This window comes from Aptenodytes patagonicus, chromosome 2 (assembly GCF_965638725.1).
Source record: "Aptenodytes patagonicus chromosome 2, bAptPat1.pri.cur, whole genome shotgun sequence".
NCBI lineage: Eukaryota > Metazoa > Chordata > Aves > Sphenisciformes > Spheniscidae > Aptenodytes > Aptenodytes patagonicus.
This window is the reverse complement of record NC_134950.1, coordinates 167,644,894-167,659,193: the sequence shown is the minus strand read 5'-3', so window position 1 is coordinate 167,659,193 and position 14,300 is coordinate 167,644,894. Positions and strand designations below refer to the sequence as shown.

Below are 14,300 nucleotides of genomic sequence, written 5' to 3'. Positions count from 1 at the left end.
GTGTAGCCATCATTTTTCAGGTTCAGTTCTACCTCCCACAAAATTAATTCAATTTCTATGCATGGATTCCAATTATTCATCCTGACTTTGCACCATGTTGTTCTCCTTACTGAAATGTAAGGCAGAATATTAATTTAGATTTGGAGCGTTCTTTACATTATTCCCGGTATCAGCCACATCCACTCTACACAGAAACTTCACGTCTTTTCCTGATATCTTTTTATTGATATGATAAGGAAATTGCTTGTTGTTTAATTTCCGTGACTCAAGGTCTGAGTCTGACCTCGTCTGAATCACATTATTTCTGTATTTTCCAACACCAAGACTCAGACCACTAGTCCTAGAGCTATTTGCTGTTCACCACACTTTTTTCATTCCTTTTCACTCTTTCTTTAGAGGTCAGAAAATTCTCCAGAGAATGAGCTAATAAGCTTCCTTCTCTTCAGGCATGTTCCCCAGCTTTATGATTTATCCTGATCTGTTCTAGAAGGAACTGGATGTGTCAGGGATACAATCTGAAATTTTCCCCTGTTGTCATAAGAAATCTTTCTGTTACATATCCACACCAAATTTGCTATCGCCCAGCATATAGTCCACTTCTCTGTTCTGTGGACCCATGCCAGTAACAGGCTTCCTGAATTTTCTTAACAGGGAAACAAGGGTCACACATCTCTCTCCATTATTTGTGCAAATTGCAGTTCTTTTTCCTTTTTTTTTTTTGCATTATTTCCTAGTATACCAGTCCCTTAACTAGCAAGATGTCAAACAGAATCAGTGTAACAACCTCTTTGCCTTCTTGATTCTTCCCTTTTTTGCTGAGTTTGGTTTCATTTTTTTCTGTTTCCTTTACCACTAATCTTTGTTCCTTGTTCTTCAGTGCAGCAAACTTCTTCAAACCTAATTCAGCTCTTCCTCTTCCTTGCCTTTGTGGTCATGTTTCCACCTGGGTCACATTCCTTATCTAGCAGGCTATGTAGCTTCCTTATCTTCGGATCTTATTTAAGAGATGCCTACATATTTGTGTTGTGTCAGACCCTACTCTCCCTTCCGGTATCTTGTTTTCAAAATCCCATTCTACCATCATCTCTAGCTTTATTCTTTTGTCCCTGTGTCCTCTCTTTCTCAAGTGTTACAAGGTGACATTTCATACATCAATACATTCCACTGCATATCCACTTTTGAAAGAATATAAATCTCATAGCTTCAAATCGTGGTCTCACATCCTCCTCCAAATATTGCTAAGGCTGTCTCACTTATTAATCCTGCCTTCTTGCCTTTCTTTGAAGGAAAAACATTAACTTCTTTCAAGCAAACTCCCTTCTTTATTGCCTCTTAGCAGCTGAAGCTGCAATCTGTGCTTTATTAAGGTTTTACATTTATTAATGTATTTATTAATGTAGCAAGCAATTCTTGCCCAGTGAACATTCCAGCTATAAGGGCCTCTATCTAATTCACACAACCGAGCCTCAACCACAAGGAAGATCCTGAAGATTATGAATTGCACCCAACCTATCAAGCAGGAGGTACAGAAGTTCACTTACCCAAACAAACAAGGAGTCAGTTGTTCCCTACCAAGGACTGGATCCCACACAAACTCTCCTATTTGCTCTCCTCCCACTGTTCTTGATAAATCTAATCTCACGCTTCCTCCATGTTGTAAAATCACAAATGGGTCTTGGAGAGGTCTGAGACTCTCAAATATGTATTTTTCAGTTAGGTCAAGCTGCTTGTTTTTTAGCACAGTAACATAATTGACAGCTGTTTCCCCTTAAAAATAGCTGCTTCCCTATCTTTTTCAAACACCAAAAAACTAAGCTGTAAAATACATGATGACAGGTATTTATATTACATAACCGTAAACACCGAGTGAAAACTGCTCACACACGTAATTTCCCTTGCTGTTGGTCTCCCAGGCATTCTCAAGTGGGGGGGAACTATCTCTGAAAAAGTTTTCCCAGAAAACCGGCTCATAGAAAAATATACTTCCGTCAAGAACTGACTATGCCCCATGTGACTGGATCTTTTCTGTGAAGTTGTAATTGCTTTTACCATTGGACAAGTCACTTCACAGAAAGCCTTTCTTCACCAGCCAAATAGCATGAGGAGAGTAGGTGCATTTTAGGGGAACTCTAAATTAGGGATTGGCTCTGAGACAGGAAAAGGTGTCAGTTAAGGAAAGTGGATTGAGGGTGGAGGGCCCATTGTTCCACCCGCAATTCATGCAGCAACCGAGCATCACTTTCTTTTTTAATGTCCTATGTGACTGAAAGAGTTTGAAAGTCAAGTAACATGTCAGAATCAGGGTTATTTCACAGTAAACGATACAGAAAAGGATACAGAAAAAATGGCTTGATACAGATTACTACAATGATTATTATCTTCTGTTACACACCTCTCAATAAAAAGTTGTCTTATTAAGTAAAGATAGTCTTCCCAGAGCTTGGCTTTCAATATGGTTTAATTGCACTAATATTTTATAATTTTAATAAGGTTATTTAAGATTATTTAAGATTATTTATTGTAATGAAATGCATGGTTAATTAAAAGTGCTTATTCTGTCCTTGCAGCAATATGAAATAATCCAGATGAAAATGGACCAGCAAATCATGTCTGAAAGGCAGGTAACATCATGGCTAGAGATGCCAAAATTCAGTAGTCAATTTACAGTTTCGTCTCTGATTTGTGGCACCTCGCCCTGGCCACAGTAAAACAATGTGCTCACATGCTTATAGCACATGCCTAACAAATTATATGTATCTGGAAGCTCTTTGATAAATCAATTCCCACAGGCTTCTGCTTCCCAGTTGTCACATGTCCCTCCTGTTCCATGAAAACTCTGTAGAGTAGGAATTGTGTGGATATGGGCAAACAACTGATCTTGAGGCCAGGTAGAGTGTGACTCGTAGTAATTGCATATATACATGCTCTTACCCTGCAGCAAATCTGAGATAACTTTCTGCTGTGTGAAACAAGGATGAACGCATCTGTTTGCCCTATAAGTTAGTGCATATATGGTCAGAGCTACTGGGGAGCAGTAGGTGGCATGCTGAGGTGACTCTGGATGTGGCTTTACTCTTTCTGACTCTTTGGCAAGGAGAGCTTCTGATCTTTATTACAGCCCATAAGTATTACTGTACTATAAATATATAATGTACATATATAACAGTATGTCTCACAGTGAAATGCTGTCCTATGGAGATGAGTAAAGACAGAACTGTCATATTTTTTAAAAAATTGATAAAAATAGTTTACCAATGGACCAAAGCAGGAAAATTCGTGGAATATGGCTTGCAACCAGACAAATAACTACAGAAGTAAAACCAAGTTGACAAACAGAGCATAGTACAGGGCATAATAATGATAACAACGCAGTTTGTCCAACATCCTCCATTTTAAAAATCAGATTCCTCAGATGAGCAAGTCATTCGTTCAGGAAGGTATACTAGTTCTGTAAATGCTGAAGCTAGATGCTCTGCATAGCCAAAGAGGGATTGTAGCCACTGGTCCTTTAGCCTGTCTGATCAGGCTTTCCTCTCACATGAAGTTCAAACAAGTCAAAACTTCTCTCCCCTATAACATGCCAAGTGCACCTCAGCTTCATTTATTACAGGAAGGATATTTTTTGAGATGGAATAGGTATACTGGGCAGCTACTAACATGATTTGATGCTTCTGTGTGTTTATTTCAAGGATGGATTAGAATGAAAGACGAAGGAAATTTAACTCCCCTAGTTCAGTAAAATGGTACCACAGGAATGAAGAATGCTCACGGGCACAGAACAACATAGTGTTAATCATTTGATTCCCCTTAGTAAAAAATTGTTAATTGATAGAAGACTTCAGAGAACTAGGTAAGTTACTAATAACTAAGGGCAGACTTATTTGGTGTGAGAAGTCCTAGACTGATAAGGAATCAAAATGTGATTTATTCCATTTAATAAAAAGGCACTGGCTTTTGAAAAAAAACAAAAAACAAACAAACAAACAAAAAAAAAACAACCAAAAAAAGCCCCCAACCAAAACTCCCAAACTCAGAAATGGAAACAGCACAAATAATTTTGAAACAGGGCTGTACACATTTCTGGAGCACTAAAGACCACAGAAGGAAAGCTATTAGAGTTGTGGGATCGCAATAAGGAAAAAGGTGTTGACGCGTATTTTCCTAGGTTTATAAGTGGCCATCCTTAATGAAGTACACAGCCTCCTCTTGACTTGCAAAATCACTCTCCTTTTTCTTTTTTCCCCCCACAGATAAAGCCATTGTTTTCTTTTTTCTCACACAAACACTTCAGAGAAAAAACTGAAAAGATACCCAAATGACCAATGCTGACTGCAGAATTACATTTGTGATCTGCTATCAGTAAGTGATAAAGTATCCCTAAGTCGACAAGAAAGATTGCAAACACTGGTGTTTTGATTCTATCGGTCAGCAAATTTGCGAGTAACACAATGAGTCTGTGTTTCAGATGAGGCGCTATTTATTTTCTCCAAGTAGCTTGAAAGTGGCAGTACACTGCTTTTCCACAAAGGAATTTGACCTAAGGAATTTTCTTATTCAGTATGTTCTTTGCTCTAATAGGTTCTAGCAATGATGGTATTATGCAACACAGTTATTGCACAGATTAAGAAAAATATGGCAATGGAAACACAGTGTGACTGATCAGTAAGAAGCCGAAATTTAAAGAAAGCTTTTCAATGAATGGATCAGAATCAGCCACATCCCAATATAGCAATGGTTTTGCAGGAGTAAGCACAGTGAGGAAGGTGCCAAGTGTTAGAGGTGATGAGAAAGCATCTAGTAGAGAAAGCTTGTGTTGCAGTTCCAGTATATGTTGTATCTTCAGCAAGACTGGGGGGTTTACTGAAGCTGCCGTTACCGGGTCAGTGTAAGCCACTCCTGAGTATTCATAACTTTCCTACATGCAATGTGCCATTCTCGGATGCAACGGTGAGGCCCACATGGGGGTTTGCAGCCCACCTTTAAGTTCAGTCTCTCCCAGGTACGTGGAAAATATCTTGTGGCTCTTAACAACATGAAATTTTAGTACACATTTTGCACATTCAGGAAGATTAGTCCCCTGAGCTAGTAAAATACGCCCACTATTTTTTAATTTTTCACTGGTTGTAAAAAAAAAAGAAGTTACAATTGTTAGTAACTAGCATTCCTTCCTGTACCAAAAGCAACAACACGTTCTCAGCAACTTCCTCAGGAATTCTCACTCCTCTTTGGCCATTTGTTATCAGTTCTACCAGTGATGATCATTAGTGCATGGAGTATGATAAACTCATTACCAAAACCTACAAAGCAGTGCAAACCCCTGCATTTCCTGGCATGCGTTCCCATTAAATAAAAATACTTAGATTGTCAGTGATTTAGAACAACTGCCCAACAGACCTAGCTGAAATCTGGAATTTCTGTTTACAGGAAAAATCAGTAACAATGTAAAAATTATGGAGCCAGACCAAAAGTCAGCCTGTCCCAGCATCCAGTCAGAAGCAGCAGTAGCAAACATCAAGGCAGAACACAAAGACGGGGCACATGGAGATTACATGTAGACAGGTGCATTTAAAAGTACTGAAGCATATACGTTGCAGTAATTTGCCTAAATTTATTTGAACCTCTTCATACTTCTGGCCTCATCTCCCAGTACTGAAAGTTACCTATGCTGTGGAGAAAAAGTACCGTGGCTTGTTTTAAAATCGAAGCCTGAGCATTTCCATGACAGCCACCAAGTTTTTGGACTCTGAGAAATAATGTATAATCACTCCTTATTCAACCTTATCATGGATGTCTAAATTTTATCATATCCAAGTTATACCTCTTCAATGCCGAAGAGGAAAGATTTCATCCGTTCTCATGCAGAAGCTAGTCCACACTAAAGGGAAACTTTGTTTTTGTCTTTCAGTGTGTTCTAGTTCTAATATGTCTTTACTGACCTGGGGAGACAAGACTACATACAAGATAAAGACATAAGATCATATATTTATACAAACACATTACCATGTTTTTATTCTGTTCTCAGTTCTTATCACCATTACTCCCAACACATTATTTCTTTTTTGTCTATCATAGAAAATTGAACTGATATCTTCAGATAATTAAATTACTAGTAGTGGTGCCAGAATTTCTCTCCTTTTTTCTAATAGCCTATTTAAAGCCCATCGCTAGGTAAGTATAGTCAAGATAGTTTCTTCATCATGTATAATGCTTTGCATTATTAACACCAAATTTAATCTCCCATTTTATTGACCAGTCACTACAAGACAGCATTCATTTCACCACCTGATGTTTACAGTGTAAAGCCTCTATATGAGTAGGTCATTTTGATTTTCTTTTTATATAGAGGAGATAAGTAAGCATTTCAGGAGATGATTAATCTCATTCTAAGGTAGACATTCAAAATAAGCCAAATGAATCATGATCTTTTTCTCTTTTTTGAGCATAAAAGAAGCCTGGATGAAAATATTTCCATAGAAAGTAAATAAAGATAAGTAAGATAGATCATTACCCTCAAAATAGCAAATACCTAAGAAATAGGAGTCTTGGCTAGTAGTTCTCCCTCCAAAATCAAAGAGGGCACTGCCCACAGCAATTCTCCTCACCTTTCTTGACACTTATTTTCAGATGGGATGACTCTCAGATAAGCTTCTCTCTTTTCACTGATTACAGAGGGAGCTGGGAGGACTGAGACTTGGCGTAATTTTTAGAAGGCTAAACTTAGATGAGATTACTCCATTGTTGGCACTATGAAATCCTTCTGAACTGCTAGAACTTAGTCACAGATTTAAGAAGGTGCTAACAGGTCTTGATCATTCTGAACTGCACCAACTACTGCAGCTATCATTCCCGAGTTACGTGGTCACAACTGCATGCCATCTTCCATCTGTACAAACATGGGAAGCATCTGTCCACAGATGTGACTGCTCTGAGGAAGTCTGTAAGCTTTGTGGTCTCATTATCCTGCACTCCTTCTAGATCAGTTCTGGATGGGTTGAACTGCACAGGTCTTGGTACAGTGGTACTTATCCTTCAATTAATCAGCCTCACCATTTTGTCCACATTCAGTGCTCTGCCTTTTAACTTGTAATTAATGTTTCCCCACCATATAAAATAAGGTATTATTATTTTCTTCCAATTATATCCTGAAGTGAAAGCTTCAGTAAACACTGGAATTATTAATGGAACAGAAAACATTGGGAAGAATATTTTTGATTGAAAGAAATATTTCAATATTCATTAATCAAAATGGCAGTCTTCTCTTGTTGAACCAAACGTAAATGCTTTGGTTTGGTTTCATTGGACATATCTCCGCATCTTACACAATGTTGTTTTATGATAACCACGGTTCAAGACTATTCCATCCTTAGTCTTGAACTTGCTTACAAGAAATGCCAATTATTTACAGACGAGATATTTACTAAGGGACCCCAGAGGGTCACCATTGTGGGCACATGGTGAAGAACTGACCCAAACAGAAGCATTTCAACATGATTTGAGAAACTAAAATACTTCAACTTCTCAACTAAAATTAAATAATCTATCTAGCTTATTCAATAGAATATGCACACAAAACTCAAGACAATTGAAACTTCCATGGAATTTTCTTTTTTTTTAAAAAAAAAAAAAAACAACACTGATTTTCTGTTAAAAAACTGGGACAAAAAAAAAAAATCCCAGGGAGATCTATTACTGGATGAAAATTCCATTACCTAAAACAACTCTTATTTGTCTTCAACTATTCATCCAGAACTATGCCAGTTATGTAAATAATTACTTACAATGCTTGTAACACTCACTAAATGGTACATATTTCTTGATGATATGAGCAGTGAGTTATTTGTCTTGATATTTGTAATATCCTGGGAGAAGTACTATGACATAGCAAATCAAATCTATTACTGAAAATTATATAAACAAAATTTAGTTTGCACTTCTAAAAAAAATTATGCAAAGGTCTGAAAACACATTCCACTCTATCTAGTGACAGAGAAAAATTCCTGTTTCTTATAAACAAAAGATAGGTACCAATGCAATGTATTACACAGTACCAAGCTAGAAGAGTAATGGTACTTTAAAATGAAGTTCTGTGAGAAAGTCATGAATCTTCCTCGAAATAGAGCTACATTTTATAAACAATTATGACATTGCGGACCAGAACTGTATTTAGATACCTAAAAATGCAAATAGGCACCATAAGGAATTTTCATGTTCACTTCAGTCGCTTAGCTCCCCCAAATACAAACACAGATGATTGATTGGCCTTGTCATAATCCATCTGTTAAGAATTGAGAGGTGATGGAAAAATAAGCTCCTTGCTTATATTATTAAAGAATGTTTACCATTTTATAGCAAGTAAAGCAATGCAATCAATAGCAATTAGGAACATTGCTGCTTTTGGTGATCCTACCAAATGCCAAATATATCGTTACTTGCTCAAATACCTTTACTAATCTGGACCTCTCTGCTGTAACTAGCTCAGAAAAATGAGGATAAATGACATATGCTATAAATTTATCACGTCATTTGTATTAGAGTGCAAAAGTGGAGTTAAGCCAATGGCCTGTAGTGTTACTGTAAGCAAAAGAAAGGAAGAAATGACAACATAACCAGAAAAACAATCTGTAAATGCTTGTAGGAATCTCAGTAGGTGAGCAACTGAATGCATATCACAAATTTGGACTAAGTTGCTATTTATTTTCAAGACAATGCAGAGATGTAAGAAATAAAAGCTTACACAAATCAAACCCGTGCTACTTTCAAGCGTAGCTGCTCTCTCTCTGTCAGTTGTTATTGCAAGTTGTCAGGGAACAGGTTTTTTTCACTTGCAGACAACTCTAGGAGATTTTTACAAAAGTGGAATTTGACAAAATGAAGAAAGCTTTTATATTCTGACCCACTCTGATATTCACAGTACCACAGAAATATGTTTAATCTGTATAAAATCACAATTAACTGCAACTGTGCTTGGGCAAGCCTCAATGAGTTTTTAAAAGAGGCTATAATGACTACCCCTTAGTTAGAACTCAGCGTATTTATTACACCAGTAAATCGAGACCAGATTTGTCATACCTTACTTATAACCACCTAAAAATTAGCTGCCTAAGCCGTTTTATACTAGCCTTTCTTTATCATTATCATTGACGGAGAGACTAGGGCATCACAAGCAAGTTATTCATCCCTACCTAAGACAGATACCTAAAGTATGCGAAATAAATAAACCTCTAAACGAGTCTTGCTTTCAACTGTCAAGACAGGGAGCATAGGCAACTACCTTAGACATGTTGCCTAATGTTTAGATGGAGACATTTATATCAGATATGGTGGACTGATCACTGCCACTTTAACAACATATATATATATACACAAGCGTGTGTGTATACAACAAAAAAAACCCCGAGATTAGGTGAGTAAATCTGCATAACTTCTCTATATTTATCAGAGTAAACGTCAAGATAGATTAAAAAGGCCGGAGAGTTAAGTACATCATGGTTGTTTCCTCACTTTGCACAGCTTGTTTGCTTTGCAGTTTATGAAACAGGGATACAAAGACACTCACAGATTGATAGATCTTGATAAGATGACAGACACAGTCAGAAGGATGCACCCACAGGGACCAATTTCAAACTGAAAAAGAAAAGGACTGGTTTCATTTTGTTTGTTGTGTACATTTTTTGCCCAATCCTACAGAAATGCAAATCGAACTGAAAGCAGAGATAATTGTTCTCATTTATGCTAAAACTGATTTGTTGTTCTGTTTGTTAAAATGCAAGACACGTCCATATAGTGTTTGAAACAATGTTCAGAAGACATCACATGAGACTGATAAACACAGAAAGACTGGCAGCTGAACTGTAACAGGTTTAGTATCTTCTCTATACACAGTACCTGGTGAATATTCTGCTGAAGAAATACGATCAGATCTTCATATCTTGCGGCACTATGTAGCATTAGCTGGGAAGAAATGTAAGAAGGAAAAAAAGTAACTGAAACAATAACAACTCATTTTTATAACCTGAAAGCTGAACTAAAGTAGCCAAAACTTTAAATCTGACTGGAAAGATTTGAACTAACAAAATGGCATAAAGATCTAATGAAATCTACCTCTTACTGTTGTTACTTGGTATAATATTGTATCTCAGCACTTTGCATATTCTCAATTTTTAAATACTGCTTCTTGTTGTTTTTAAGTTCATTGAACAGACAGTTTGATTCAATTTTAAGCATTGTTTATGCAATGAAAAACAATTCCTAGAACCAACATAGGAATACTGCAGCTTTAGAAGACAAAGAATGGGCAAGTAGCTCAGGAGTTTGTACCTATGTAGTGAGCCATCTATAGCAGGCATGTATCAGAGCACTTCTTGTCATACTCAGAGAATACTCCCATGAATACTCCTATTTAACATGAAGTGCAGGAGAGTTCACAGATCCGGGCCCTTACTTCAACATTCTTTGTCTATTTTTCCATCTTCGTATTTTGACAGATATGGTGGTCTTGTGGATACTGTGTGAGGAAAGATCAAGCAGTCTGGATTACGTTCCTTTCCATCACATTTTCACTGTGGCTATGTCCACATGACCTTTGATAAGCAGTACTTAGAGGCAACATAATGGTGTTAGTTGCACTCTGAAACAGCCAGCAGCTCAGAATTATGTTAACGTATTAATTAAATAATCTATCTTGTCTCCTGGAAGAGCATATTATAGCCAAGGTTTTCTGCTGCATTCACCCTATTTATACAGGTTTTCACTTCCAGTTGTTCCAAAACTGTCTGGTTCTGAAAAGTTGTTGACACATCCATTCCTCCATTTAGGAGGCCAGTAATATTTCCTCAAACAACTAAAACCTGGCATCACTGTTTGCAAAGCCGTTTGAGAGCTTCAGATGGAAATAAAGGCATAACTGGAAAGTATTTTGCCATGTGGAGCTTCTGGAGGAAAAAAAAGGCAAAGAATTCTGTGTAAGACAAGAAGAAAATACTGCCTTTTGATGCTCACGGCCATGCTGGTCAACTTGAAAGGATCCACGTTCACTTTTACTGCATATCAATAAAAGCAGGCACAGTTTATAAGCTTGAAACATAGGCAGAACAAAAAGGACTTCAGAGAGCCCAATTGCCCACAGACACTGGGATGACTCAGAGCCAGACTACAGGATTTTATTATTTCCTATTGGTTTTTGGATCACAACTAACTAATTTGACATAAAAGATTTTAAAACACTAAGAGAGCAATGGAAATAAGATTCATTGCACTAAAATAAGAAAAGCTAGAAAGAGGATATATGGAGAATGTTACTGTGAGTTACACAGAGCCTTACAGTTTCTAAGATTCCATCTGCTTTATATTTTCCTATGGGAGTGAACTGCTGTCTTCCTGATGGCCTGAAGAGGATATTCAGACAAAAGCAAAGCTCATGTTAAAAGGAACAAAATGGCATTAAAGGGAAATGAACATGTTATAGGAACTGAATGATGAGCCAAAGATTTTGTATTATTATTTTTAACCATTTTTTTAAAAAAGACCTCTTGCATAATAAGTTCATATTACATATTAAACAAACTTTTCTCAATTAACCATATACTTTAGCTGTGTTGTGCTCTCTCAGTCTATTTAATATGAATTAAAAGTTTCTCTATACAGAAAGAGGATAAATATAGGTTTAAGATGTTAACAACAGTTTTTATTGGAAAAGAATATTAGAGCAATGACATTAAAACAAGCAGAACATATGTACAATATTATCACAGAGGAAGCATTTTACAGATGTAAAATATGCAAAATATAATTTGAAATGTCTTTGAATTTGCTGCTTCTATTTCAGGTTTGAAGAAGGACTTCTGTGCCCAAAAGCTTCTCTGTTATTTTTTAGCCATCTTAGTTGATCTAATAAAAGAAATGACCTATTCTCACAAAACCTGGCTCACTTAAAAATATCGTGTAGGATCCAGCACAGCCAAAGCTAGCGATCTAAAAGTTAGATGTCTGGTGTACAAGAAGCCTAATTGCATAGCATAAACTAAGTAACTAGTAGGCAGCTACAGCAAAAGGAGATTAATCCCAGCCATAATAGAATACCCTGCAATACAAAATTGTTGGACTAAAATGCTGCATCTGGAAAAATAACTCTTGCTAAAGATTTTGGAGGAATCCTAGCCTCAGTGAAATCCACAGGATCTTTCACAGCAATTTCAAAAGATTTGACTATTCTGTCCCAGCTACTGGGACAGCAGAAATGACATTTTGCATTTCTCCCTAAGCCATTTTAGACTGCATAAACACATCTTACAAAACTTTCATTTTGTAAACTATATACATAGATAACACACACAAGTATAGGAGCGTTGTACAATAACTAAAACTGCTTCTCTTACTTACAGTGCCACAATTGCTTTTTCATTGCCTCCTGCACGCCACAGTATGTCTGCAATAGCCACGGTGAGGCATTTGGTCCTGTGAACTTCTGAAGGCTGAAGACAACTGCAGGCCAGGAAATGCAAGAAACAGACAAGTATCAAAATGTGTATTGGGAAGCTTACTCAGTAGAGGGCAAACTGCCCCAATTACAATATACACAGATTCATAGCAGGTTTGTAGCTAAAAGAACAAAAGCATTTTTTTAGAGACTATTTAGGTGTTGTATTGTCTAATAATGAGGCTCCAGCAAGTTGCCTCAGAAAATTATCATTTAGGTATCTCAGTTCCTTCTATAATCAAGAAAGAGACAACTTGGATGGCCAACTCAAAAAAATCCTGTGAGTTGAACAGGGAGCTTGTATTGTTACTGAGAAGATATTACCAGGTATAAAGGTACAGTTGAATCCGACCCTTCTCTGAGGATTAAGCATCTGAATGAAATGCCATGAGAGCAGTCACTGTGCACGCAGCATGAAGACTTCTCAGTGCTGGAGCGAACAGGTGACAGGAGGATGTGGTGCTGCTGTTCAGCACCTAAAGAGCTCTAAAGAGAGAGATGCGACTGAAGTCGCCACTGGAATATGGGCTTTCTGGAACCATTCTTTGAGGTGAACCACCTGAAATGGCATTTTAGGCATTTAAGAAGGCACCTTGGATCTTACTGAAGATAATCAGATCCAGTGAATAGAGCTGTATCTACAACAACCTCCTCTTTAGATTGCTAGGAAAACAAACTGGGCACAGTGCGTAGGTCTCTGTTAAAGTGAGAAGCAAAACAGAAATTTGAGGGAAGTTAATTCATCTAGGTCAAGTGTTAACAGCAGTGTGTTGCATTTGGGCGATCTGGATGAGCTTATGTTGCTCATAAAGATGGTTTGACTGCTGTTACGGGTACTTAAACCAAGCAATTGTAAGCTTGCTAGCCTATGTCTGTATGTTCTATGACAATACCCTTGTAATACAGGTGAATCTAAGAGACGAAATGCACAATCTCTACTTCTAGGAGATTAATACTAAAGATGGTGTCTGATTTATAAGGAATGATTAAAACAAAACTATTACTATCATTAAGAGCAATGGACCAAAATCAAGAGAACACTAAATAAGGTATGATCAACAACAGGAACTGATTATACACAGATCTATAATCATACCCTGAAAACTAATCTTCTAAAAGAAATAGTGGATGCTCTTTCAGAATACATATTTATAATTGGTTGGACAAAAAAAACAGGTAAATATACTTTAGGGAACAATACTGTATTGGCAAATAATGGACAAGAGAAGCTAATTCATGTTTAAATCTATAATAAAATTGTTTTAATATTCTGTATCAGGATTGTTTTATATATTAAATATGATTTTTAGTTTATAAAGGCCTTCATACTTAATTTCTTTCTTAATTTTTTATTTCTTAACTCTTGTCAACAAATCTACACCATAACGTTCTTACCTACTACTAAACTTTATCTAAAGTACCCTCTGCAATAAACACTATGCTTGCATTTTTTTAATAGGGTATGCCCCAAAGCGGTGACCTAAAACATTATGGTAACTGACCCAGTATTGGTCTGTGGAGCCCCACTGTTTCTGAAATATTTTCATTTAGATGCTTGGCTTGGAACTTACACAATGCTGTGCAAAGCTACGGAATGTTTACAGTAGTCTATTGATCCTAAACATGTAAGCAACGCTGTCAACAACCTACAGACTGTGTTTTGTGAAGTTTTCTAATACCTCCTGTTATTCTAACTGCCAAGATGTGAATGGAGAAATAAAGGACCAGGAGGCCAAAAGTCACATAATGGAAAACCAGCAGATTAAGAATAAAACCTAACATCCGTGAGCCTGAAGAAGGCTCAGATCCATGCCCCTGGGAAGCA

General features: G+C 37.0%; 1 protein-coding gene across 3 annotated transcripts in view; it reads right to left on the bottom strand.

Annotated features, from left to right (window-relative positions):
- MINDY4 (MINDY lysine 48 deubiquitinase 4) overlaps positions 1-14,300 on the bottom strand; it is a 102,051-nt gene that overhangs the window by 46,489 nt on the left and 41,262 nt on the right. For all 3 annotated transcript variants that reach the window (XM_076332019.1, XM_076332021.1, XM_076332020.1), the window contains exons 10-13: positions 12,379-12,480; positions 11,321-11,384; positions 9,886-9,951; positions 9,557-9,624 (exon numbers count right to left, since the gene is read on the bottom strand). In XM_076332019.1, coding sequence (XP_076188134.1) covers positions 9,557-9,624; positions 9,886-9,951; positions 11,321-11,384; positions 12,379-12,480 — 300 coding nt within the window. The remainder of the gene's footprint in view (positions 1-9,556; positions 9,625-9,885; positions 9,952-11,320; positions 11,385-12,378; positions 12,481-14,300) is intronic.